Here is a 27,437-nt window from a genome sequence, read left to right as displayed (position 1 = left end):
CCCCCACTCCACACTGCCCCTGTGAGATACAACCTGGAGTACTGTGTTCAGCTCTGGTGCCCCCAGCACAAGAAGGACATGGACCTGATAAAGTGGATCCAGAGAAGGGTCACAAAAATGATCAGAGGGCTGGAACACCTACAAGAAAGGCTGAGAAAGCTGCGTTCTTTTAGCCTGGATAAGAAAAGGCTCTGGGGAGACATTATTGTGGCCTTTCAATACTTAAAGGGGGCTTATAAGAAAGACAGAGACTTTTTACAAGGGCACGTAGTGACAGCACAAGGCATAATAGTTTCAAATTGAAAGACAGTAGATTTAGATAAGATATAAGGAAGAAATTCTTCGCTATGAGAGTGGTGAGGCACTGGAACAGGTTGCCCAGAGAGGATGTGGAAGTGTTCAAGGTCAGGCTGGATGAGGCTTTGGGCAACCTCATCTACTGAAAGATGTACCTGATCATAGCAGGGAGGTCGGACTAAAAGGTCTTGAAAAGTTGTTTACAACCAAAACCATTTGATGATATGGCCAGTTTCAGGTTTGCTCTGAAGCATGATTCTTAGCATCTAGAGATTTTTTTCCACACTTTTTAGAAACAAACAAACAAACAACAAACAACAGTAGTTGTTGTATGCTCTCCCTTATTCTAAATGAGGCATCTAATGTACTTGCCACTGATAAGAACATGATTGCCTCATGACACTTACAAACCCTAAAGCCTTAGGGCTAACGTAAGTTAGCATCATGTGAGCAGCCCAGAGGAAATCAGCACAGGGAAAGGGGTGGAAGGATCTGAAAAGGAGAACCAATAAACTCAGAGCTCAAAAACCTAACAACAACAATTTAAGAATAGCTATGTGATGTGACAAAAGGCAATTATGTAAATCTAGTGCTGTGGGAATTAAAATTCTACAGCTTGTTTCCCACTTAAAAAACAAAAACAACTCTTAAAGAAGAGGAGCTAAGGCATTCCCTTCTATTCCCTTTTTATGTCTGCCAAATAAAAAGTTAAACAAACACATTCATATGAGAACCAAATAACAAGGACCTCTCCTACCTTTGTCTGTTCGGGCAATCAAAAGATCCAGAGCTTCCAACACATGCATCTGCTTTATTTGGAGCGTTTTATCAAATACTTGAACTGATGGCTGACCATCTAAAAAGAAAACACACATATTTCTTTACAATTCTGCTAAAATTTGGTAGTCAATGGTTCTGAACTATTTCTTTCTAATAAAATAAGTCTTGTTTTTTCTCATGAAAATGAAACATCCTGCACAAAGCTCGTATGTATGCTGCAGCATCATAACCAGTACTTCCCTATGGGAGTGTTTTATCATTGCCATGGATGAAATTATGCAACTGAAGCCTAAGAGGGACCTTTCTTTGGAAAGTTTGAAAATTTTCACTGAGAACTAACTTCATTCCCTTATTCCAAATGGCCTTATGTGGCACACAGAAGATAAGAGGTTAAACTAGTAAAAGCACTGCTATGGAAGAAACAGGCTTTCAACATCACATAAGCCTTGTGCTTCATGTTCATTAGTATTATCAAGGGCTAAAAAATCCAGACACTCCTTGAGTTTGGATTTGACTTCATAAATCTTTTCAGATGGTCAAGATAACAGCACCTGAAATAACAAAATATTCAGAAATCTGCATGAAAACTGGCTCCAAATAAGGATTCTGATGCAGAGAAAAAATCTGCAACTAGATTACATAAATGTAATAGATTCACTTGGATTGGTACTATCCTTGCAGGTGAGGACTTACCAATTACCTAAACAGAGCTTATGAACATTTATTTTGAAGAAAATGGTCAGATACATAAATAATTGACACAAGAACACAGCATCATTTACTAACCATCAATTAACAAGATGCCAGCATCTGTAGAAACCAACAAGGACTGGCCCCAGGAATCTGCACAGACAACCTCATGAGGAAAATTACTGCAGAAAGATTGGGACTCCCAAGGCTATGATGTAACATAAGGGATACATATTAATTATACTAAGAAATACTGACCATATAGACACGAATGAGATAAGACAATGACATGTAAGAACACTTAAATACTTTTGGCAGGATACATTTCTTAAAAGTATATTTTTTGAATTTGAAATATCAAAATCTAGTTAATTTTCTTGCAGAGAAATACTCTCCCTACCAATTGGATTTGGAGACTAATAAGTATAAGATACACTCTTGGAACACTGGAATTAAAACCCAAGCAGCTGATATTCAGTACCACCATGCATATACAGTTTGATATCATTTCATGGTTCAGTTTGTGATATTTAGACATGGTACTGCTAAAACTACCTTTCCCCCAAATTGTTCTTTTGTCATGTGTTCTCTGTACTTACCTCCTAAATTCTGTCCCCTCCCCGCCCTCTTCCCCAATATTAAGTATTAAGCTGAAGTCTGAAATTCTACGAGCACTTCTGAAGCTTCTATATATAAGATGCACATAGAAAAGTGTGGTTTACATTTTTCACTCCTATGCCTTGTAAAAAAAAAGAGTAGTTACAGGAAATAAAAACACAACTAAATTTTGCTTTAAACTTGATAAAGATGTTAAAATAATCAAAAGATGATTGCTTATGGAAAACATTATGTTTTTTTTTCATGAAATATGCTCAGATATAAAAATATCCAGACTTGCATTAACATGAGAAGTACTACTACCTTCAGGCTCATCCTTTATTCATTTGCTATGGGCTGAAGAATCACTTTAACACTATACATTACAACTTTGCTGCTATAGTATCTAATCACGAAAGTAAATAAACAATATATAGAACTGATATACAATACCATACTCAATTGCATTTAGTTTTTTTTTTTTTTGAACTCTCCTTACACAAATGGGTTCACTCACCTCCTTTTTACAAAAGCTGGCGGTTGCTAGGGTAGCTGGTGTATCCCCTCTCACAGTGGTTTTCAATTTCAGCGCCTAATACAAACAGGTATTTTAACTAAATACTAAAGCTTTTGTCACTAATATATAACCTAAAGCCTAAAAAGAAAGGACAGCTTAGGATGACAAAGTAGTTTACAGCTTGGAATTGCTATTACAGTTATTAAGAAAGAAGGGGAATTATCTATACCCTGAAGAAAGAATGCACTAATCACTATGGAGCTGCAGCCAAAGCCTAGCCATAAGCCATAGCTTATAAAAAAAAAGGAAGCTCAAAATATGAAGTGTTCAACATAGTAATGAACAGAACGACAGAATGAAATCATAGAATGGCTTGGGTTGGAAGGGACCTCAAAGATCATCCAGTTCCAACCACTCTGCCATAGGCAGGGACACCACTCACTAGATCAGGTTGCTCAGGGCCTCGTCCAATCTGGTCTTGAACACCTCCAATGATGAGGCATCCAGAACTTCTCTCAGCAACCTGTTCCAGTGCCTCGCCACCCTCCAAGTGAAGAATTTCCTCCTAACCTCTAATCTAAATCTCCCCTCTTTTAGTTTAAAGCCATTCCCCCTCATCCTGTCTTCATCTGATTGAGCATAGTTGTTCCCCATCTTTTTTTTACATCCCCTTTAAGCGCTGCAAGGTTGCCATGAGGTCACCCCGGAGCCTTCTCTTCTGTAGGTTGAAAAGCCCCAGCTCTCTCAGCCTTTCTTCATCGGAGAAGTATTCCAGCCCCTTGAGCACTTTTGTAGCCCCCCCTCTGGACCCGCTCTTAAAAGATAAGTTTCCTTCTTGTTCTGGGGACCCCAGACCTGGATGCAGTACTCCAAGTGGGGCCTCACAAGGACAGAATAGAGAGGGACAATCCCCTCCCTTAACCTGCTGGCAACTCCTCTGTTGATGCAGCCCAGGATTCAGTTGGCCTTCTGGCCTGCAAGCATGCACTCCTGGCTCATGTCAAGCTTTTCATCCACCAGAACCCCCAAGTCCTTCTCTGCAGGACTGCTCTCAATGAGTGCTTCTCCTAGTCTGTCCTCATGTCTGGGATTGCCCCAACCCAGGTGCAGCACCTTGCACATGGACTTGTTGAACCTCATTAGGTTCACGTGGGCCCACTTCTCCAGCCTGTCCAGGTCCCTCTGGCTGGCATCCTTTCCTTCTACAGCAAAGTCTTGTAGCCTTTTTTTTTTTAAACTGGTTGGAAACAGAAGTGCTGAGGTACTAAAAGGCCAACTCTTGTTCTTACCCCTGCCATCAGAGTGGTCCCAAAGAGTGTTTATCAATATGGTGATAGGCATTTTATATATATAAATATAAATGAGCTTCATGTCAGCTTGGTGTCATCTGCAAATTTGCTAAGGGTGCACTCAATCCCACTGTCTATGTCACTGATATGAATATTAAACAGTACCCGTCCCAAGACAGATCCCTGAGGTACACCACTCGTCACTGGCTTCCACTTGGACATAGAGCCTCTGACACATCTACACAATTCATTCTGTAGGTCAGCTGATCAGAGGAACCTTTTATCAGTTACATAAGCTGGCCTTTCACTTGCAAAAGCATTTAGCAAACCACTAAATCAAACTATATAGATACACACTGCTACAGGGGTGGTGCCAAAAGACACATGGTCACAGTATCATGAATTCTTCAGCTACGTATAACTGAAAGTGTTCTGATTCTAAAAGGGCTAAACACTCTAGCGAAATACCATATAAACATAGTTCCCCTCAGATAGAGAATAAAGCTGTTTAAGGTATCTTATATATCTTCATTGCTAGTATTTACAGCACACCAAAATCCAGTATGCCTATAAAGTGATGACACAGTCTTTGTAAACATAGATGCATACTTGCTAAATTGATCCCACCTGACCAAGTCGGACAAATTCTGCTTGCCGAGCTTCTTCTTTTTTCCGTGTTGATTTCGGGGACTCTGGCAACACATCACTGAAAGACCTTCTATTGAGCATGTTCTAAAACAGAAAAAATTGTTTTTGTTTTAAAATTAAATCAAAAGTTTTCATATTTTTTTTAATTTTAGTCAATTTAATACAATACCATTTACATTGTCTTTTTTTAATATAGTTTCCTGTCATGATGAATCTAACTGTATTGCTTTTCAGAGAACAGTAATCACTATTTTTCCAATCATTGACTTCTTTACTTTCCTACTTGTCATCCTTTACCACTTTCATACTACACAATTACAACAAAGGCTGCAGACATAGAATCATAAAGGTTAGAAAAGGCCTCCAAGATCATCTGGTCCAACCATCCTCCTACCACCAATATTACCCATTAAACCATGTTCCTAAGCACCACCTCCTATCCTGAAAGGACAGTCTGTCAATTTTCATATAACTGTAAAACAAACTATGTCACTATTAGTATTTAGCCTAGTGTACACAATCCAGTGCTCATCAGGATTAAAGCCTTTTAAAGCAACAGAACATTCAACGTACTAGTGAAAGCAGGAGAGAACATGAGAGGCACAGAGATCGCTTTTGACTTTCTGACTTACATTTACCTTGTGTAGATCAGGCATCAGGTCCTGGTATAAAGAGCGGATCAGCATGTCTAGAGTGCGCTGACGTTTCTGAGAAAATGTTGGGGTTTCCAAGGTGGCTTTTTCACCATTTATTACTAAAATATGGAAAAGAAGATACGTTACTTTAATGTGCTTTGCTATTTTCCACTGACTCTATTTTGCCTCTATATAAATATAACCAGTTTTCCCGTAGTAATTTAGTTTCACCACTTTTTGCATGTTTTTTAGTAAGTGACAATCCCTCAAGCTTAAAAGGAAATAAAGACTAATAGCAGTATTCTACAAGGCACCCCAATAACCTCCTGATATAAAAATTAAAGACAAACTACTAATCAATTTAAGTGCTAAACCAACTTAAATATTTCTTAGCAATGTGTGCAAAATAAGTTACTAGTAAAGTTCCTGTCAGGTAAGTGGGTAATTGTAATCCTTATGATTACGTTAGATGTCTGTTATTGACCTCCCAGTCAGGACAACGAGGCCAATGAAGCCTTACTTCAGCTGCTCAAAAATGTCTCAGGCCAACAAAACCTGACCTTCAAGGGTAACTTCAATTACCTGGACACTTGTTGGGAACACAACACAGCAGTGCACAGATCCTCCATCAGGTCCCTGGAATGCATTAAGGACTGCTTCCTGCTACCCGTGCTGGACATGCCAAAGGTGCACTAGGTTTACTGCCCGCAAACTGTGAACTTGACAACACAACTACCAATGATAGACTTGGATACAGAAATCCTAACACTGAAGTTTAAGAGCCTGCTGAGCACACCGAAGACCAGCAATAAGACAAAGATTCTGGATTTTAGAAGAGCCAAATTCAATATGCTCAGAGCCCAGCTTTGAGGGATTTCATGGGAAACATGCAAGGAGGGCAAAGGAGCTTGTGAGCGCTGGGATTTATTTGAGAACAACCTCCTGGAAGCACAAGAACAGTCCATCCCCTACAAAGAGAAAGGATGAAGGCAGAACAAGAGATCACCCTGGCATAACAATGAGCTTTTGGGTATGCATAGAAGCAAAAAAGAATCATATCAGCTATGGAAAAAAGGCTTCAATGAGTACACTGAGGACTACAAGAACCTTGCCAAGACCTATGCAGAGATGCAGACAGGAAGGCTAAGGCTCAGGTAGATATGAAATTGGCCCAAAATGTCAAGAACAAGGAAGTACTCTTCAGATATATGAGCAACAAGCAGCAGCACAGAGAAGACATTGCTGAACAGGGCAAGGATACCAGTTACTAATAGTGCTGAACAGGCAGAGGCTCTCAATACCTTCTTTTCCTCTTTCTTTACCAGTGTAGCTCACAATCCAGATCACAGTATCAAGTAGCTCCAACAACACCTGTGTTGACACACCAACAGTGGTGGAAGGGCTGGTCTGCAGACATTATGCAGGGCATGCACTCATACAAATCTATGGGCCTGGATGGAATCCACCCGTGTGTTAAGATGGCACAAAGTGGTGATCAATGTTTTTTACTCAAGCTGGCATCCTGCCACAAGTGGGGTCCCCCAGGGACTGACACTAGGAAACATGCTGTTCAACATCTTCATAAATGATCTGGATCGTGTGGTTGAAAGCACCATCACTAAGTTTTTCTGATGATACTACACTGAGTGGTGAGGTGGACACATCAGACGGCAGAGTCATCTTACAGACAGACCTAGAGAGGCCAGAAGAGTGAGCAAGCAAGAACTCTATGAAGTTTAACAAAGCCAAGTGCACCTGGGATGGCATTACAAAAGAGCCCAGCACAGGCTAGGATCTGTGCCGGGGGTGCAGCATTGCTGAAAGGGATTTTTAGGTCCTGGTAGACAAGATGAATATTATTCAGCAGTGCACTAGTGCTGCAACGAAGACAAATCAAATCATGGGCTCCATCCACAGAGGCATTACTAGGAGAGAGAGAGAGAGATGTGATCATCTCACCCTACTCAGTGGTTGTCAGGCCACACCTGGAGCACTGTTGCAGTTTAACCTGGCAGGCAGCTAAGCACCACACAGCCATTTGCTCACACCCCCTCCCCACTGGGATCAGGGAGAGAATTGGGGAAAAAAAAAGTAAAACTCGTGTGGTAGAGATAAAGACAGTTTAATACAGAAGAAAAAGGGCAAAGAAAATAGAAGAAGTGATGCACAACTCAACTACTCACCACCAGCCAATCAATGCCCAGCCAGTCCCCGAGCAACAGTAGCACCCCCCATAGCCAACGCCCCCCTAGTTTTATTGTTCAGCATGACATCATGTGGTATGGAATACTCCTTTGGTTAGTTTAGGTCAGCTGCCCTGTTTGTGTCCCCTCACTGCTTCTAGTGCTTTCCCAACCTCCCTGCAGCATGAGAAGTCTAAAAGTCTTTGTCCAGTATAAGCACTGCTGAGCAACAACTATAACGTGCATGTTATCAACATTATTTTCATCCTAAATCCAAAACACAGCACCACACCAGTTACTATGGAGAAACTTAGCTCTATCACAGCTGAAAACAGGAGAAGTACTGTCCAATTCCGGTTCCGACAATTTGAAAGAGATGGGGTCAGACTGAAGAGGGTCCAAAGGAGTGAGACGAAGAGGATCAAAAAGCTGGAGAATCTGCCATATGAGGAAAGACTGAAGGAATGAGGTCTTTTCACCCTGGAGAAGGCTCTGGGGTCACCTCATCACAGTATTCCAATAGTTAAAGGGTGGCTACAAAGAGAATGGAAGCTCTGCCTTCACAAGGATCCACATGGAGAAGAGAAGGGGCAATGGGTACAAGTTGTACCAGAAGAGGTTTTGTCTTGATATAAGAAAGTGTTTTTTTGTGTGGTTTTTTTTTTTTGTTGTTTGTTTGTTTGTTTGTTTTATAGTGAGATCAATCACTGGAACAATTCTCTGGGGATGTGGTAAAATTCCCATCATTGGAGGTTTTCAAGATGCAATTGGAGAGGTTGCTAGATAATCTCAGCTTCCTTTTGGACCAGATGATCTTTTGAGATCCCTTCTAACATGGGTTATTTTATGATTCTATGATCAGCTCCCAAATATCTCTTTATGGCTCATTTAGAAGCGTAAGTAAGGGTCAAGGAAACCTGGAACTGAATCACTACAGAATTAAAAAGGTCTTAAAGGTGCAGAAAGGCAACTATTCAGCATGCATTCAGAAATACTTATATTTTCAGAGATGCTAACCTAACACCTTTTATTACTAAGTATCGAGCAGCACTATAAATTATGTGAGATCTCAGGTTCCTATAAGAAAACATGAAAATATATGTGGCTGCACATTCTACATATGTAAAGGTCAGTTTAGATCTAGTAGTCTGAGAAGCATAACTGCATAGAAAATAATTTTTGTGTTCATCTGACTGGACCTGGCATCCCATCTACTTTACAGATTTGGAAAAAAAAATTGTACAGAAGAGCAGCACACACAATAAAATGTATTTACGTTTTAAGCATCATGAATTTCAATTTAGTAAAGTAATTATTTAAAAAGTGTTTCTAGCAAAAGAAAAAACTGACTTACATTTCACTAACAAAAAATCCCTGAATTCCTGGTGATTTGTAAACACAGGGGGGGATGGAAGTGGAGGCCCAAAGAGAGGAACACTTTCTTCTGAAAATATTTTCAGCCTAGTGAAAGAACAAGTATTTATCTGTGTTCAAAGCCATGTTCAAAACCCACCATTTTTACAGACAGGAGAAAGAACTGGAAACAATTATCTGAGTATGTCTAAGGTAAGAATTTCCACAGGTCTAACAAAAAAAAAGCAAACAAACAAACAAGCAAGCAAACTCACTCATAAACGGGCATTCATTTGGAATGAATTGCTTGACCCAAAATTCTGAATCTTTTACATAAACATTGGGACAATAACAATTACAGCAAAACTTTGCAATTCTACTCATAGAATAATGCTGTTAATGGTATTGGCAAAATCTAGTCCTTTTCCAAAAAGCTGTAAAAGAACAGTTCTTCACCTACAAAACATATTCTCCTTATAGATTTCTACCTTACCTGTGCATTAACCACACTTATGAAAGATGCGATTCTTTCTGAGTAACATCAGAAACACCAAACTTCCACTGATAATTATCAACTTCTGGAGCTAGGCAGTATGGTTTAATTAATGCAGTATCTTTAAAATAAAAAAGGTTCAGGTAACTTGTGTTGCAGAAAAAAAACCAGCAAACGAACAAAAAAATGGATTCATAGATGACTATAAAGATAGCTCAGCCTATTAAGAATTAAAAAACTTTCCAAAGCAAGCTGGAAATTATTACGTTAGAATAACGTGATCAGATCTGAGCAGCAGCTTCTGAAACCATGGACCATGGTTGGTATCTGTGGTCTATACCGTGCATGGAAGAAGAGGCTAAAAGAATGCCTTCCTTCAACACTTTATTTCTTAGCTGTCAGAATGAGATTGGTTGTTCAAAAAAGGACTACTGCCAGGTGATCAGTATAAGGCATATTGTTGGTCTCTTTCTCAACCTGCCTGAATCCTTATAGTTATGGAATTTTCAGGAAAGGAGGAAGCAAAACCAATCCACCTAATGACCCTGTTGATTCCCGGAAGCCATTTCTAAGTCTACCCTGTACACAGCTTCTTTCTTTCCCCTACAAGCTACCTGATACTTCACACAAAGTAACAGACCCAGCATGGTCAATCCTCCTCTTGGTCTTGCAAATGTGGGGTATAATGATTTACAAGCAAACAGTTTAAAATTATGCTAATTAACTATTGAAGTCATGCACGGTCACACCATCATTAGGAGTCTGCATTCACAGTCTAACACACTGAGTTCCCCCTTCCATCTTGCAAAGTTTGTAGCTCTGAATTACTGTTATAGATGCACACATGCATTCCAGTTTGAGGCATAATTTTAGTTTCATGCCCCAAAATCTCCTGTCTAGTGCTAGATAAACCAAATATTTTGATTTCCTAATATAAATTCTTTAGCCATAAGAGACTTCAGCATCTGAGCTTACAGTGTCCTGTCCTCAGACATATCTGAAAGTGAATGCAATCCTCTCTTTTTTTTATTGACATAGTCTAAATAGTAAATGATGTAGCACAGTTTCAATAGAAGAGGGATTAGTACAGACATTGCTACTACTTTGTAAAGGAGAAATAACAGTGCCAAATCTGTAACCTATGCTGAGAAATGCAGTACACAACAATTTAAGTCAAAGGGCAGCTCTTTTATTTGTCTTTACTGCTTATTCTGTTCAAGCCCAAACTGAAACCCTCCCATGAGCTCAGACAATGATATCCCTCTGCAATTCTGCTTTTTCAAGACTGACAGATATCTCTGGCATCTCACCATTAACCTCAGGACAATAGCTGGAATGGTTTATGTGGTAAAAGCCACTTTGTTCATTTGTAACATGTTTACATGTTACATGGGCTGCAGCCCATGGAGAGGGGACAACACAGGAGCAGGTGACCTGGCAGGAACTGCTGCCTGTGGGGGACCCATGTCTGAGCAGTTTTTTCCTGATGGATGGACCCTGTGGTACGGACCCATATTTGGAGCAGTTCTTGAAGAGCTGCTTCCTGCGGGAAGCCCATACAGGATCAGTTCGGGAAGGACTGCATCCCACGGGAGGGATCCCAGGTTGGAGCAGGCGAAGAGAGTGACCGTGAAGGAGTGGCAGAGGCAAAGTGCTATATATAGACTGACCGCCGTTCCCCTGTGCCATTTGAGGGGAGGTGGTGGAAGAGGGTGGATGGGGGGAAGGTGTTTTTAGTTTGTTTCCTTTGTTTCCCATTTCTCCATCTTGCTAGTAATAGGCAATAAACTCCTCTATCTCCCTATACCGAGTCTGTTTTGCCCATCACGATAATTGTTGAGTGATCTCCCTGTCCTTATCTCAACCCTTGAGCCCTTTGCATCATATTTTCTTTCCCTTTGAGGAGGAGCAGTGAGAGAGCAGCTGTGGTGGAGCTCAGCTGCCCACCTGAGTAAAACCACCACATCATTAAAGCCTACAAAATGCTAGAATGCCAGAACGCTTGCTCTTGAGATTCTGCTGACAGCTAACAGACTCAGACTTGGACAGCACAGGACTCTATGTGTGAGGGTCCCACAGCTAACTGAAAGATATACTGTTTGCCCACAAAATTTCCCTAGGTTTTAAGTATGTGACGACCAAATGTACATCTCTTAAGTATTCTGAAGATCCCTAAAAATGAGCTGGTTTGCTTAGCTACAACCGAAACCGGACCAGTAAAGATCCGCTACACAGCTATCACAACATCATGTCTATTTAACTTCCATCATACAGGTAGTTCACTATGTCATTGATCTCATCAGATCAGAATCTTGCAGACATATCTTCCATCATTTTTCACATTTCATCTAAAAAGTAGTTTTGTTTTGCCCCCTTAGCTTATGACTGTTCCAGAATTTCATTATTCTGATTGTTAGAAACACATAGCTTAGAACCAATTTACAGTTCTCTGCATCTAGATCCATACTGTCTTTCAACTTTAAAACTTCATTCGGCTTCCAGGCATATAGACAGGTGGACAACACAAAATGTTTTCCCATTACCTCTAAACGATCAGAAATTAAGTATGAAATGATTCGTTACAATCACAACCTACCTGTAACTATCATTCTGCTTATTATATCTCACTAAGGCAAAAATATCTGTCATTCAGTTAAGGAAATTAATCCAGTACTAATAAAGCTCACATGTATTTTAATTTTAATCTGTTCCTGCAACAGATTTAATAGTAGTCAAGCATAATAATAAATGTAAAGACAAAATATTCCAGACTGTACATTTTACTATTATAAAAGGGGTCAATTTAAAAAATTGAGCTACTACCACAAATACATACTTGTTGCTGTTATATGAAGCATAAAGTGTGCTATATAGTTCTGTCTTTCATGTTCATATTTTATAAACTTGAGATTAAAAATTCTTTTAGGTGACCAGAAAAAAAAAAAAATGATTCCTAGCTTCTCTTATGCCAAAACTCCAACTGAGGAAAAATAATCCCACGAAATAATTTTGCTATCAGAGTTGTAAGAAAATAAAGAGAAAGATGTAAACTGGGAATACACAAAAATATATTTAAGATGCTTGAGAGCATACTCTCTAGACTCTAGCTGGCACTCCAAAAGAGTAAAGATCTTCTGTAAGCCCTAAGTCATATAAGCCAGACTTGCACAGACATTTCAGGTACGTTGGGACATCTGAACTAACACTGGCTGCCTTTATTTGATTAACTCAATCCTAATCTACCTGTGTCATTGCTATATAGGACAGCACACTGAAATATCTGCATATTTAACTTTTCCCATTGCAGAAGTAACAAAAAGGGGATGCTATAGTATGCAAGAGGGTGAGTAGGAAGTGACAGAGCATATTAAATAAGTTTTGAGATTTACACATTTCACACAGACCAGCCCCTGTATTTTTTATGGACACCTTTATCCCTGGCTGCTCTTAACTGAAAACATCAGGAAGGTGATATGACTCTGCGGACCACCTGCGTATTACTTACAATGACCTAAACAAGTCCGTATGGATATAGGACACATCCTGAAATGGCAGATGTTAGGTACATTTCTCAATAAGGCCACTCAATAGGAGAATCATGTACCTCAGGGAAAGAGAAATCCCTTTACACGCCAGACCTTTCAAAATGTTTTCCAGGACCATTTTTCTGGTGCTGAGTAACACCTCAGCACTGGAGTATTCTGATCAGTGTTTTCCATTCATCAGCTCATTTATTCCACACCATCTTCAAGATGTTTAACATCATTGTCAGCAAAATGGGCAGTGGAATCGAGTGCACCATCAGCAAGTTTGCTGATGACACCACGCTGTGTGGTGCAGTCGACATGCTGGAGGGAAGGGATGCTATCCAGAGGGACCTGGACAGTCTTGAGAAGTGGGCCCGTGTGAACATTGTAAAGTTGAACAAGGCCAAGTGCAAGGTCCTGCATCTGGGCTGGGGCAATCCCAAAACAAATATGGGCTGGGTGGAGAATGGATTGAGGGCAGCCTTGATAAGAAGGACTTGGGGGTGTCGGTTGATGACAAGCTCAAAATGTGCGCTTGTAGCCCAGAAAGCCAACCATAAAATAGTTTTCCCTTCTCTAAACAGCATGTAAGAGGGATTAGGGTAGAATTAGAAATAATAATATTAGTCAAAAAAAAAAAATACATATATAAGAAAAAAGATACGTGTAAAATGAGAGCGAATCATGGACGGTTTGAATGCTGTAGAAGATTCTTCTCCTTCCTGAAATACGATAGTGACAATGTCATTTCCAATATGCCGCTTCCTTTCTACCTGAAAGAAAAATAAAGAAGGAGAGAAAAAAAAGCCAAAAGAAAAATAGGAAGGAAAAGACAGACACAAGGATTTAAAGGATATCAATGCTTCAACAGTTCTGTGACAGAACCCTGAAACAACAACTCCTAATCTGTAAGCAGCTCAGGAAATGCCAGTCTTAAGAAAAAGTATCATAAATATGATTGAAGACAATATAAATTACTAACTACAATTAAGTACACTTAGCAATGTCATGTTGCACATACAAGGCAGCTGCTAAAAGTGCAGCTATTTTTTTCTTTCCTTTCCTTTTTTTTTTTAAGTTAGAAAAGCTCTCAGAATTTCCAAATATTAATAATCACTAATAGAGTATGGAACACATAATATTCCAAAAAAGAAAATCCATCACTTGAAATAAAAGGAGAAAAACACCAATCCTATTATTCTTTAAAAACAATAAAGGTCCTTTGATTTCTGCTATGATCTTGTCATCCAAGGCAAAAACATGAGAAAACTGACATGGAAATAAAAAAAAGACATTATATAATCTAATTATATGATTATAATAGTTTTCTAAAAGATTAATAAAACAATTTGTGAGTAATTTTAGATAAATCATTATGGACATGCTTATAAAGTGTTGTGTTTTTTTTTTTCCTTCATAAAGGTTCAAGCGATGGATGAGAGCGTATTTGAACAAGCACCCTAAGAATCCACCTAGTCTGCCTATGAGAGGGGAACAGCAGTGCTTTACAGCAAATGCACAGAACTGGTCATTAACACGTTCACAAGCAGAGATTCTTTCAAGCTACATTAAGTACTACCTGAGTATGAGTTGTACATTATGCATGTGCATATTCTGATAATTCAGAATTAAGTCTAATTTCCAGCCTTCATAAATTCTTTGAAGGCAGTGACAACTGCAGCAGTGAAGTTCTGCAAGTCACCTCAGTACCAGACTATTTAGTAATTTTTAAATTAATTAAATTTGAAATTCTTCAAAAAAGTCTTAGGACTTGTATTTCTAAAATATTAACACGCAAGAAGATCCCCTATTTTATTTTAAGATGTTTTGGAGTTTATGATTAACTTCGTTAAAAAAAAAAAAAGGGAAAGGGAAAGGGAAAGGGAAAGGGAAAGGGAAAGGGAAAGGGAAAGGGAAAGGGAAAGGGAAAGGGAAAGGGAAAGGGAAAGGGAAAGGGAAAGGGAAAGGGAAAGGGAAAGGGAAAGGGAAAGGGAAAGGGAAAGGGAAAGGGAAAGGGAAAGGGAAAGGGAAAGGGAAAGGGAAAGGGAAAGGGAAAGGGAAAGGGAAAGGGAAAGGGAAAGGGAAAGGGAAAGGGAAAGGGAAAGGGAAAGGGAAAGGGAAAGGGAAAGGGAAAGGGAAAGGGAAAGGGAAAGGGAAAGGGAGAACCGTGTACCTGCTGCTTGTTCTCTCTAGAATATGGCAGCATGGTTGAAACATGGAACATAATTTCATGCCCTTGGTAAACTGTATAGATGGAACAGGTTCCTGTTGTATCATCTGCAAAGGAAGACAAGATTCCTAGTAGGAATGTATCCTTTAAGATTTTTAAAGATTAAAAGATATTTCAGGTCTTTCTACGAAACCTTCTTTAGTCATCCCTTTTTCTGACCAATTTTAGAACATGTCCACACTGCATGTTTTTGCGTAGATGTCTAAATCTGAGTTTGCAGCCTAGTCTGCATATTCCCACAGCTAAAACCTATGACGTCCTTCACCTAACCTCCTGAAACCACATATGGGCATTCAAACCATGATGCTTTACTGTTATGAAACAACTAATGTCTCAGGTTATTCTCCACTCCCTTACAATATAAAATGAAACGTTCACCTTAAAATACAAGTTATATATCTTCTCTTCCACTGCATTACATACCAGTGATTTAAGCTAACCTGCTTAACTGTTTCCTCATAAAGCACAGCATTTAGCATGCATGTGAAAAAGTTTTTGGAATCGTATTATTTCTTCAACAAATATTATGCACATGCAGTAAGCAATATCATTCATATTGTAGCCCCTGCTTCTTTGCCTCAGCTGAGTTCTTACTTTTTGTGTCCAGTCCTCCTCTGTAGCCTGTCCAGCCTTTCAAAGTAATTGTGTCGCCCAAGAGATGCAAAAATCTTTGAAAGCTCTCACTTCCAGTTTCTATACATGGAAGGGAGAAATGTTACAAAAACAAAGCACATGTAGTAATAGAACACCTACCAAAGATTGATTAAAATACAGGAACAGATCCTGCCTTTAGGACACAAAGACCAGAGTTTAAGCTGCATTAGTTTCTTCTCATGTCATCCAGGGTTTCTACCCTTACAGAAAGAGCATCCCAGCCTTGCAGAATGGCAGAAAAAGGATCACCATGCGACATTAAACAACGATCTCTTTTGCTAACTCCACAACACTGTTCAAGTGCATAGAAGAATGAGATCACAAAACCTTAAGAATGAAAGAACTAGAAACAGTGACTTCTTGCAGGTAACAAGAGTCACCTCCTTCAACTGCTTCTTTTTTTTTTTAAATCTTACTTTGTATAGTCTATTTCTAGAAAGAAAATTTCATCATTTTCCAAGCTGTAACATTAGGTTTCCTATAGCAAACTTTCATAGAAATAGAATATTCTTTGCTACAGTTTTTCCACCCAATATGAACACGAAAACCTTACAAAACTACTGTTAACATAATCATTATCCACTGTCTGGCTTCCACATGCTCGGTATATGGGCAGTATCCTATATTTTTAATAAAAAATTAAGGAAAAGGTAAAAAACTCACCATTGCTGAACATTTCATCATCTGTAAGCTGCCCATCCTTAGCATAAAGGACTCCAAATTTAAAATTCACAGATCCCTAAGAAATAAAACTAAAGATTATAAGCTAAACAGGCAAAAGACCTAAACTAATGCTTTCTCTAAGGAATTTTAAATGTGTAACTTTGTATACATCCTGCACATGTGAATATATATCTCATACCAACTCCATTACATGCACAAATAACAAGCACCTAATATTTTACCTTTGATTATGAATTGTATGATATATTTTTTACACTGGTGTTTAAAATGATTTTTGATTTCATATATTGAAAACTAATACTCCATTTTTTATTGCAATAAGCAATCGACTGGGAAGTTGTCACAAAGATGTCAGTACAAATATAACAAATACAGCTATATTCTTTGAATAAGTCTATGAGCTAGGAGTGGTAAGCTTACATTTACCTCTTGCTCTTCAAGAACCAATAAATCCTGCAAATAAAACAGTTTGTTTAGCACTCTGGCATTAAAGGCAACACAAATAAAATGATTACATCCCTGTGTATTTAAGTTTTGCTTTGAAGTGGCCAGTTCAACTGATAAACAAAGTTTACTTTTTAAAACCCCTAATCCTCATTGTTATTCTGCTGAAACAAACAAACTAGCAATATTTATGCTTAATGATTTATTTTCCAGAAAATAATAAAGAAAAACAACTAAGCAAAAGAAGAAATGACCACTTACCTTTTGTATCTCGGGATGAAAAATTTCCCTTGGGCTCTTCTCAAATTTCTCAAGACTCATAGCACTGAAATGTAAATGAAATACTGTGTAATAGAAAGGCAAGCATACATTTCAACATTAAAGCACTAATAGTTGCAGTTAGAACTGCTTACAAAAGGAATTGTTCACAGGCCCTGTCTTACATAGAATGTATTGTGGAAACAAAGAATGGTTTTGGTTGGAAGGGACCTTAAATATCATCTAATTCCAACCCCCACGCCTTAGGCAGGGACACCTTCCACTAGACCAGGTTGCTCAAATCCCCATCCAACCTGGCCTTTAACACTTCCAGGGATGGGGTATCCACAACTTTTCTGGGCAGCCTGTTCCAGTGCCTCACCACTCTCTGAGTAAAGAATTTCTTCCTAATATCTAATCTAAATCTACCCTCTTTTAATTTAAAGCCATTACCCCTTGTCCTATCACTATACTCACTGACAAAGAGCCCCTCTCCAGCTTTCCTGCAGGCCCCCTTTGGTACTGGAAGATTGCTATAAGGTCTCCCTGGAGCCTTCTCTTCTCCAGGCTGAACAACCCCAACTCTCTCGGCCTCTCTTTGTAGGAGAGGTGCTCCAGCCCCTAAATCATCTTTGTGGCCCTCCTCTGGACTCGTTCTAAATACTTCCATGTCCTTCTTGTGCTGGGGGCCCCAGAGCTGAATGCACTGCTCCAGGTGGGGTCTCACAAGAGTAAAGTAGATGGGGGAGAATCACCTCCCTCGACCTGCTGGCCACGCTTATTTTGGTGCAGCGCAGGATATGGCTGGCTTTCTGGGCTGTAAGTGTACATTGCCAGAATCATCATTTCTTTTCCACAATGCTAATCTCCAAGACTTCCCAAACTTCTGCATTTTAAGTAAAGAAACCATTAAAACCCTGCATGGATGTCAGGATTAAATTTATACACGTTTTACAATTAATTTGAAAATAGTCCCTCTGCCAAAGAAATGGTCTGAGAATCTTTGTCCATTCTAAATTGTCACTTTTTCTACTCCAGGACAGGCATTAAAAGCACTTTTTCCTGTCCTCAGTGATTAAGATTTGTAAACCTGTTTTTAAAATCATGAAGATCATTCAACACAAGCTCTGAATTACAGGAAGAAAAGATACACACAAGTCTCTTAACCCATAATTTATTTGTAAATACATACCTCAATATAGATTTCACTGATAATGTTTTTGTGGGACTGTAAGGGAGACATATTTTCTGAGTACCCTATAAAGGGGGAAAAATTACAAAAAAATAGAAGACGTTACAGGACATATTGACATTCTCTATACGTTAAAATAGGAATGCTGATAAAAACAATTAAGTAAAAAACAAAGATCAAGACCATGCTAGTTTTACTTAGTCATATTTACTACTGAATTAAAAAAAAAGAAAAAACGAACATGAAAAGGCAAGATGGTGCAAAAATATTTTTTAATTAGCTTTTACTACTCTGCCATGTAGGAACTTAGGAGGAAACTCACAGTACAATACTGGGCGTTAGGAAGAATGTTGAAACTAGTAGACATAACTAACTATTTCTCTTCTAAAAAACTATGAACTATGCATGCGTACTAAACAATATTAAATTAATTGCTTAGATAAAGGTCATTATGGAGAGCTAAGTGAAAAGAAAATCCTAAGAAGATACTAGTAAAACCAGTATCACATTTGGCTATTTTCTTAACATTGTATAAAAATATCAGTAAATCAGTAGTATATCACAGCTTAAACTCATCACAGGATATAAATCAAGAACAATTTAGGCAACATTTTTAAAAACAATGCCGAGCTGCATGTAAGAACAATTAGAAATATCTTGCATCATACATTTCTGTCATAAAGTTTAGTTTACTGTTATCTACTAAGCTAGCTTAGTTTTATCTACTAGGATAGAATTATATGTTCTCATATAAAAATGAAATCTCCATATATTAAATACTGAAATTCTGTAGAAGCAAAAAAGTCTGTGGTGAATGCACACAAAGCAAACAAGCAAGCAAACAAACAAAAAAAAAGCAGCAATTAAGTACTTTTTTCTTACTGTTTTTCTCCAAAGAATTGAATGGTATTGGGGAACACGCTGATTATTTTGGTCAGAGAGTACAACGGACAGAAAGAAAGGGTTCTTCTCTGAATCTGTACCTATGTAATTTTGATGAACTGTTAGAGAAAAATAAGTGTTATGTATTTTAAAGAAAACACACACACACAGGTTTACATGTGGAAATATATACTTATCTATATATAAATACATAGTTATGTAGATACGTATAAAAGACAAGAGACAGGTATAGACTTCGAGGCCTAGAGGGGTTTCTGTTTGTTTTCTGTTTGGTAGCATGGGTTCCGCTGCTTACAGAACACCATTCTCTGTCTTCAAGTTAAAAATACATCAAACAAGAACTTGCTTTGAGTACAGGGCAAAAATGTGTTAGTATTACATTAACGTCATTTTTTCCCCATATTTAAATACTTGCAATTCAAAGCTACAGTGCTTTTGCATTGAACAAAACTTCAAATACATTCACAAAAACATTAATACCTTTTCCTAAAAAATATTTGAAATACCATCTTGTATAATATTCTGGATTTTCCAAATGCACATCCGTTCTGTGCCATGTTCCTGGAGTGTAGTCTGTATTCTGAAACAGAATTGGAAGACTGCAGATCAAATGCTGAAGAAAAAAATTGAGAACATAATAGAGGGAAAAGTCAAGCAAGCGTGGCCAATTCACCAGAAGAATTTTAGTTGTATACTTTTTTTTTTTTATAAAAAGCAAAGAATTATCCTGAAGTCAGTTGTTGTGCAGATGAAATTAAAATGTATCTCTCTCTACATATTTTTAAAATAACTTTTCCCTTTGTACCACCATTATAGGTAATAACTTAGTATTCCACTAACAAGCAGATATTTTAATGTGGAGTTTGAAGACCTGGATTTTTAAAACCTAAAAATCAATAGATGAACAGATTCCTGTCCCACAAGTTTCATTTTCTCAGTTCTTCCTCAAGGACTCCTCATTAAAGCCAATCATGCTGTGGAAGTTTTTCAGCATTCTTTCTGGATTGACTAGTTAAAATAAGTTCTCCAGCATGCCTCACTCCCTTTCTACTAAGAGCATATGCAAAGAAAAAGCCATTCTCCAGGTCCATTCTCCATGTTGCATAATCAGTCACCCAGAGGATCTCTCTGTGATACAAGTTAATCAGCTTTTGAAATGCATGAAACTAAACTGAAAAAACAGTGTACAGAACATGACCTCACAGGGAGTAAATGCAGAAACGTTTGCTTTAATGCTGCACCCAGTGCAGATGCAAACAGATGATCTGTAACAGTTTATGGTTAATATTAGTTCAATACAAGTTTACCAAGACCTCATGCACATTTCTAGACTATGAAGTTTTATTTCTTCAAGTATTAAGTTGATATTTATAGCTAAAAATGTTTTACAAAGGAAGATAACTCCCGTCCTCCATTTAAGGAGAAATCTAAATATCACTGGAGTGGTTAAGGGGGAACACCATGAGATTAATAGCACAGGAATCTGGAAGGAATGACTCTTTCAGACACCATTCAGCTTCTTCATCTCTCATTTAAAAGATGAGCATAGCTGCCTAAACACATATAAGAGGAAAAAAAAAAGCTATAAACTCATCACACTCATGAACAAACTTAAAATCACAAAGGTTAGCTTGAACACTATAGTATCATCAAGACACCATTGTAACAAAGTGAACTAAAGTCTGCAAAGTGTTATTCAGAGAATAAGACTTTTTTTTTCTTCTAACCTGATCAAATGAGCAAAATATCACCAAAACTAAAATAAATATCATCTCTGTCCTTAAAAAGTAAATTGTCAAGATTTTGTACTCTTGAAATAAAACCCTAGACTTGAGGGTAAAAGCCCACCATCTCCCTACTCTCAGACTCTTATATTCTCATATTATCTAACATTTTTAAGACCAGTCCCCTAGTAATTGACTGTAAATCCACCTTTCAGTTGTGAAGAGTAACTGAAACTGATCTATTTTTTGTTTTCTATGAGTATATGTAGCCACTTACCTCATCAGAGGAGCCATTTTCCACACGGAATCTTCCAGCTCTTTGGATGGCTCCATCAGCATCACTAGATATAAGCTATGAAAGAGCTTAAGATAAACGTTCTAGTTCCAAAGACACCAATATGATCAGCAAACAAATCTTACTTGGTTTCTCCTTCTCCCAGGTGTTATCCATTACCAACTTGACTACAGATTTGGAATGACCCAATTATAACTCTAAGAATGCGTGAGTGGGAAAGCTGTACTTTCTTCTGGTATATCCAGTGCTATTCAGAAATTCTCCTGTCTCAGGTTTTGGCTACACCAACATGCACAATGCATACAGAGGTACATGCCACCTTCCAGAAACTGATCTTGAAGTTCACTCCTTTCCAAACAATGGCTCTTACAGACATGTTGATTCTAGTCCTCTCAGCTTTGCTATGTTTAAAACTCTACTTGTTGGTAGTGTCACTGTGACTAGCAGTCTTTTATTGCATTTATTACATATTTATGTAAGTTTTCAGAAGTTTTTCGATCCATAAAAGGAAGCAGCAGAGAAGAGGAGAATGTTTTTTTTCCCCTCAAAGATCAGCTGTAAATAACACTGCATGTTGCTCCCCTAAAAACTGTAAAAAAGAGATTGTCACATATTATACCAAACTTAGGAAATAGGATCTGAACAACAATAATGCATTAGTATACCCTTTTTCACTTCCCTCCAGCAATCCATGTTATTACATGATAATACTTTCTCTCTTTGCTTGGTGGAAGAGTTATCGGAATGTTTTGTTCTCTTTGCCCCTTCCTTTGAAGGGGTCTGAGACTATGTCAGGAATAAGCTAACAAGGCAAGAACTGCAACAGACCCAGTATGAACTGCAAGAAAAACCGTAGGGACAACTGGTCATAGCAGACCAGTAGGAAGGACATAGGAGAAACTGTTTAGGTGCTGAGACAAAACAAATGTGTTATAATAAATAAAAGATAAAAATCATTGAGCAATAGGGATGCCGTTGAGGAAAATACTAAGGAATTAAATATTTAGAAACTTAAAAGGGCAAACACCTTTTTACATTTTTATTTCAAAAGATAAAGAGAGTATTTCGCTTACATGGCAAGGTTTTGGTAGCAGGGGCAGGGGGGCTGCGGGGGTAGCCTTTGTGAGGAGTTCAGCTGCTGCCCTGTGTTAGAAAAGGGCCAGTTCCAGCCAGCTCCAAAAGGGACCCACCACTGGTCAGAGCCAAGCCATGAGTGATGCAGGTTGCGCCTCTGGGAAAACATATTAGAGAAAGGGAAAAAACTGCTGCGCAACAGCAGCTGGGAGAGAGTAGTGAGCCACCAGGAAAGAAAGAATCCTGAAGACACCAAGGTCAGTGAAGAAGGAGGGGAGGAAGTGCTCCAGGCACCAGGGCAGAAGTTCCCCTGAAGCTTGTGGTAAGGAACACAGTGGAGCAGGCTGTCACCCTGCAGCCTGTGGTATATCACAGTGGAGCAGATCTCCATGCTGCAGCCCATGAAGGAGCCCATGCAGGAGCAGGTGGATCTGGCCATAGCTGCCGCCTGTGGGGGACCCATGCCGGAACAGTCCGGCCCTGAAGGACTGCACCCGATGGTACAGACCCACATGGGAACAGTTCTTGAAGAACTGTAGTCTGTGGGAAGCCCATGTAGGATCAGTTCAGAAGAACTGCATCCCACAGGACAGATGCTACACTGGACCAGGGGAAGGACCCTGAGGGACCAGCAGAGATGAAGCATTATGGACTGATCACAAACCCTATTCACCTGAACCACTCAATGGGAGGACACAGAAGAGGCTGGGGGGGGAGAGGGGGAAGATGCCTGTGCTTGCTTTTAGTTCTCACTGCTCCAGTATGTTATCAATAGGTAATAAATTACATTAATCTCCCTTATACTGAGTCTGTTTTGCCTGTGACAGTAATTGGCGAGTGATCTCTCCCTATCCTTATCTCAACCCAAGAGCTTTTCTTTCTTCATCATATTTTCTTTCTCTGTCCTTCTGAGGAGGTGGAGTGTGAGGGCAGCGTGGTTTAACTCATCCCTCGTTAAACTACCACCCATGCTTTCATAAAATACTAGCAGAATTTTAAGAAAACCAATCACAAGACAAGACTACTTGTACGAGGTTAATGTGAATTTATAATTACCAATATATTTCTCTTTTCCAGCTAAAGAACCAAAATACTAGGAATGAAAGTGCCTCTTAGCACAAAGTGTTTCACTTGCCTTTTTGATTAAAATACCATCTCTAATACATGGAATGTATGGAAAGTGAAGATAGGTACCTGGTGTTCTTGCAATGAAAATTCCAGAAACTAAGCCACCAACTGAAAGCATTTATATTTATAAATACACAAGCCAAGATCTTGAAAGTACAACCTTAGTTAACAGAACATTAATGATTTCTTCCTGTAGCAACAGAGCTGAAGTTTACTTTTTGTGCCCCTCCACGCTTACGTAGATTTTATTATGACTTCGTATACAGTGATACTATTTTAACTCCTGACATAGAATAAATAATTCACAGAAAGAATTTCTACATGAGAGAAAAAAAAAAAGTGCTGAGCTAATCTTTGAAGAAAATTCAGAAAAACTAGCAGATTTCAGGAAACAGATTTTTCAATATTCTTATGTTGCCTAGTTCTTTTAATTTTACACCCTTTCCCACTACTCAGGGGCAAGTACACATAAAATGACATACACACGCCAACACATGAGCACGGATACAGTTTTTAACTCTGATCACCACAAATGCTTCATCAAATATAGCCCTAATATTTCACAATCTTCAGCTTATAGAGGGGAAAAAATGCTCAATTTCCATCTTCCTGAATCAACTGGGGTAAACAGGGTATTTATATAATATTTTCTGTCACATTAAGATGAAAGATTCATAAATAAGGTTGTAAAAAGATTTCCTAGCACACATCTAATTCAGGTAATTGGCAGCCTCTTTTTATTACTCTAAAATTTTCAAGTCCAGCTTAGAAAGCACATCTTCCAAACTAAATTCGAATTTTTACCTGGAAATGAAAAGGATTTGCACTTTGCGTTATAAGGTGTTTAAATTAAAGGATGGGCAAAGTAAACTTACAAGCTCCACAGATCCATAGTGCTTTCTGCTAAACTCTCCACGTCTGCAACCCAGATCTTCAGAGACAGAGCTGGAATAGAAACACTTCATCAGTATACACAGTCAATTAGCCTTAGAACTCCTGCAACACTATATGCTGCCATTAACAAATATCATTCCTGCTGAACGAGGTTTGCAGTGCATAAGCTCGTTACTGCAATGAACACTCCTTACAATGTGCTCAATCTAGCCATTGCAGTCTGGTGTTCGTACTACCAGCCAAAGGAAAAGAAATATCTGTGTCTTGACTGAAAGCAAAAACTACGATTAAATATCTAGTCATGATGGAACCAACAGAGAGTTCCAAATGTCTACGCTTAATAAACTTTGCTTAGTATGTTGCTGTGTGTTTTTTTTCTCCAGAAAGTCTCTCTTTAGACTACACACAATTAAATTAAACAATTATTTCAATTCAAAAGCAGAAAGAAGGAACGGTATTTCATAGATTTCCCCCTCCCATAACACTGACAAAAATAAAATTGTCAGGTAAGCAAAGGGAAGCCTCGAACACCACGTTCAAAATCTACATGCATTATCGCTTATAATTTTATACCATCATGTCCCATTAAGCACATCAGCATGTGTTTCATGAGCTCAAAACAGACGGCAAATACCTCTGCTAGCTATAAACACCAAGCCTCTCAAATTTGTAATGGAAGGCTTAGCGGTAGACGTTACAAATACAAGCTAAATAAAGATTTAGATGCAAATATAAAATAAACCTTTATTACCTCATCTAGCAGCTGAGAAGGCTATCAACTAAGTAACTCCATCATATTCCGAACTCACAGTTCACCACTATGTCAGCCCTAATGAAGATAACGCCTTTTTTTCACATTAAAATTAAATGGCAGTAACCCACCAACCAGCAATAAGGGATTAAATTTTCTGAGAATGATAAGTACCGTAAGTTGTAACATTACATCAGTACAAAAAGAAATACTTGAATTTTAATTCAACACCCTCATACTTGGTTCTTGAGTGTAAGAGATACTGTGACACTGGAACCCTGAAATATCTTGATTTAAACAGCTTTTCCATTTGGATTTGTACTTATAGGTACTCAGAATTTATTAAACATGATTCATTAATTCTTAGTTCTGTTTATTTGGATTCCATGTCTTCAAACAAGGAAGAACAATACAAACAAGACATATCTAACAAAACTTTAAAACTCACGAAAATAATTCAAGTGCTTGCTATTGGTGTATAAGAAAGGGTAATAAGAGTAATAATAAGATTTACATAAATTACAAATGAGCCACAACAGGAGTCAGTTCCAATGAGTAAGACTACTTCAGGATGCTACATATTAATGCTGCGGAGATAACAAAATCAATTGCTAAAAAAAAGCTTCAAAAATAAAATATAAAAAGAGCATTCAAAGAACATCTTGGGTTGGAAAGGACCTTTAAGATCATCCCGTTCCAACCCCCATGTAATGGTCACGGATGCCACCCACTCGATCAAGTTGCCCAGGGCCTCGTCCAACCTGGTCTTGAGCACCTCCAGAGATAAGGCATCCACAACTTCTCTGGGCAACCTGTTCCAGTGCCTCACCACCCTCCAAGTAAAGAATTTCCTTCTAACCTCTGATCTAAATCTCCCCTCTTTTAGTTTAAAGCCATTCCCCCTTGTCCTGCCATTATTTGACAAAGCAAAAAGTTGCTCTTTTTTTTTTTTTTTTAAAATAAGTCCCCTTTAAGTACAGAAAAGCTGCAAAAAGGTCATCCCAGAGCCTTCTCTTCTTTAGGCTCAACATCCCCAGCTCTCTCAGCTTTTCTTCACAGGAGAGGTGCTCCAGCCCTCTGATCAGCTTTCTGGCCCTCCTCTGGACTCACTGTAACAGGTCCACATCCTTCCCGTGCTGCGGGCCCCAGATATAGATGCAGTACTCCAAGTGGGGTCTCACAAGGGCAGAGTAGAGGGGGACAATCCCCTCCCGTAACCGGCTGGCCACTCCGCTGTTGATGCAGCCCAGGATGCAGTTGGCCTTCTGGCCTGCAAGCGCACACTGCTGGCTCATGTCAAACTTTTTGTCCACTAGAACTCCCGAGTCCTTCTCTGCAAGGCTGCTCTCAATGAGTTCTTCTTCCAGTCTGTCCTCGTGTCTGGGATTGCCCTGACCCAGGTGCAGCACTTTGCACTTAGACTTAGCTCATCCAGGTCCCTTTGGATGGCATCCGTTCCCTCTTTGGTATCAACTGCACCACTCAGCTTGGTGTCATTGCAAATTTGTCGAGGGTGTACTCGATCCTTCTGTCTATGTTGTTGATAAAGATAGTAAACAGTACCAGTCCCAGAACGGACCATTGAAGGACATCACTCATCAACAGACTCCACCTGGACATGGAGCCATTGACCACCACTCTCTGGGTGCGACCTCCAAGCCAATTCCTTATCCACTGAATGGTCCACCTTTCAAATCTGTATCTCTCCAAGCTGAAGATCAGGATGTCATGTGGGACCGCGTCAAAGGCCTTACAGAAGTCCAGGCAGATGACATCAGTTGGTCTTCCCTTGTCAGCTGATGCAGTCACTCCATTGTAGAAGGCCACCAGATTGGTCAGGCATGATTTACGCTTGGTGAAGCCATGCTGGCTCTCTCAGATCAACTCTTTGTCTTGCATGTACCTCGACATTACTTCCAGAAGGATCTTTTCCATGATCTTTCCAGGCACAGAAGTGAGGCTCACTGGTCTGTAGTTCCTCGAGTCCTCCTTCCTACCCTTTTTAAAAATGGGGGTGATGTTTCCAGTTTGGATGTTTCTCCAGTCACCAGGGACTTCACCTGAATGCCAGGACTTTTCAAATATGATGGAAAGAGGCTTGTCAACTTCATCAGCCAGTTCACTCCAGACCCTGGGATGCATGTCATCAGGCCCTATAGACTTGTACTTGTTCAGTTTCATCAGGTGGTCTTGAACC

The 27,437-nt window shown here is 39.0% G+C and overlaps 1 protein-coding gene across 32 annotated transcripts in view; it reads right to left on the bottom strand.

Moving 5' to 3' along the window:
- Positions 1-27,437, bottom strand: part of GARNL3 (GTPase activating Rap/RanGAP domain like 3) — a 55,979-nt gene that overhangs the window by 15,352 nt on the left and 13,190 nt on the right. For 5 of the 32 annotated variants that reach the window (XM_080561695.1, XM_080561715.1, XM_080561707.1 and 2 more), the window contains exons 2-19: positions 24,471-24,540; positions 21,376-21,450; positions 19,855-19,954; positions 19,354-19,472; positions 18,472-18,536; positions 17,283-17,346; positions 17,004-17,030; positions 16,557-16,632; positions 15,834-15,932; positions 15,183-15,286; positions 13,674-13,782; positions 12,079-12,124; positions 8,991-9,097; positions 5,451-5,572; positions 4,798-4,902; positions 2,882-2,956; positions 1,864-1,975; positions 1,055-1,153 (exon numbers count right to left, since the gene is read on the bottom strand). In XM_080561695.1, the coding sequence (XP_080417821.1) occupies positions 1,055-1,153; positions 1,864-1,975; positions 2,882-2,956; positions 4,798-4,902; positions 5,451-5,572; positions 8,991-9,097; positions 12,079-12,124; positions 13,674-13,782; positions 15,183-15,286; positions 15,834-15,932; positions 16,557-16,632; positions 17,004-17,030; positions 17,283-17,346; positions 18,472-18,536; positions 19,354-19,472; positions 19,855-19,954; positions 21,376-21,450; positions 24,471-24,540 (1,574 nt within the window). Of the gene's footprint in view, positions 1-1,054; positions 1,154-1,863; positions 1,976-2,881; positions 2,957-4,797; positions 4,903-5,450; positions 5,573-8,990; positions 9,121-12,078; positions 12,125-13,653; positions 13,783-15,182; positions 15,287-15,833; positions 15,933-16,556; positions 16,633-17,003; positions 17,031-17,282; positions 17,347-18,471; positions 18,537-19,342; positions 19,473-19,854; positions 19,988-21,375; positions 21,451-24,470; positions 24,541-27,437 lie in introns of all 32 variants that reach the window. The other 27 variants (XM_080561689.1, XM_080561687.1, XM_080561697.1 and 24 more) reach the window with 17 other exon arrangements.

Source organism: Anser brachyrhynchus, assembly GCF_964034855.1.
Source record: "Anser brachyrhynchus genome assembly, chromosome: 19".
Classification (NCBI taxonomy): Eukaryota; Metazoa; Chordata; class Aves; order Anseriformes; family Anatidae; genus Anser; species Anser brachyrhynchus.
Note: the sequence above shows the minus strand (reverse complement) of the source record. Positions and strands in the feature narration are given on the sequence as shown.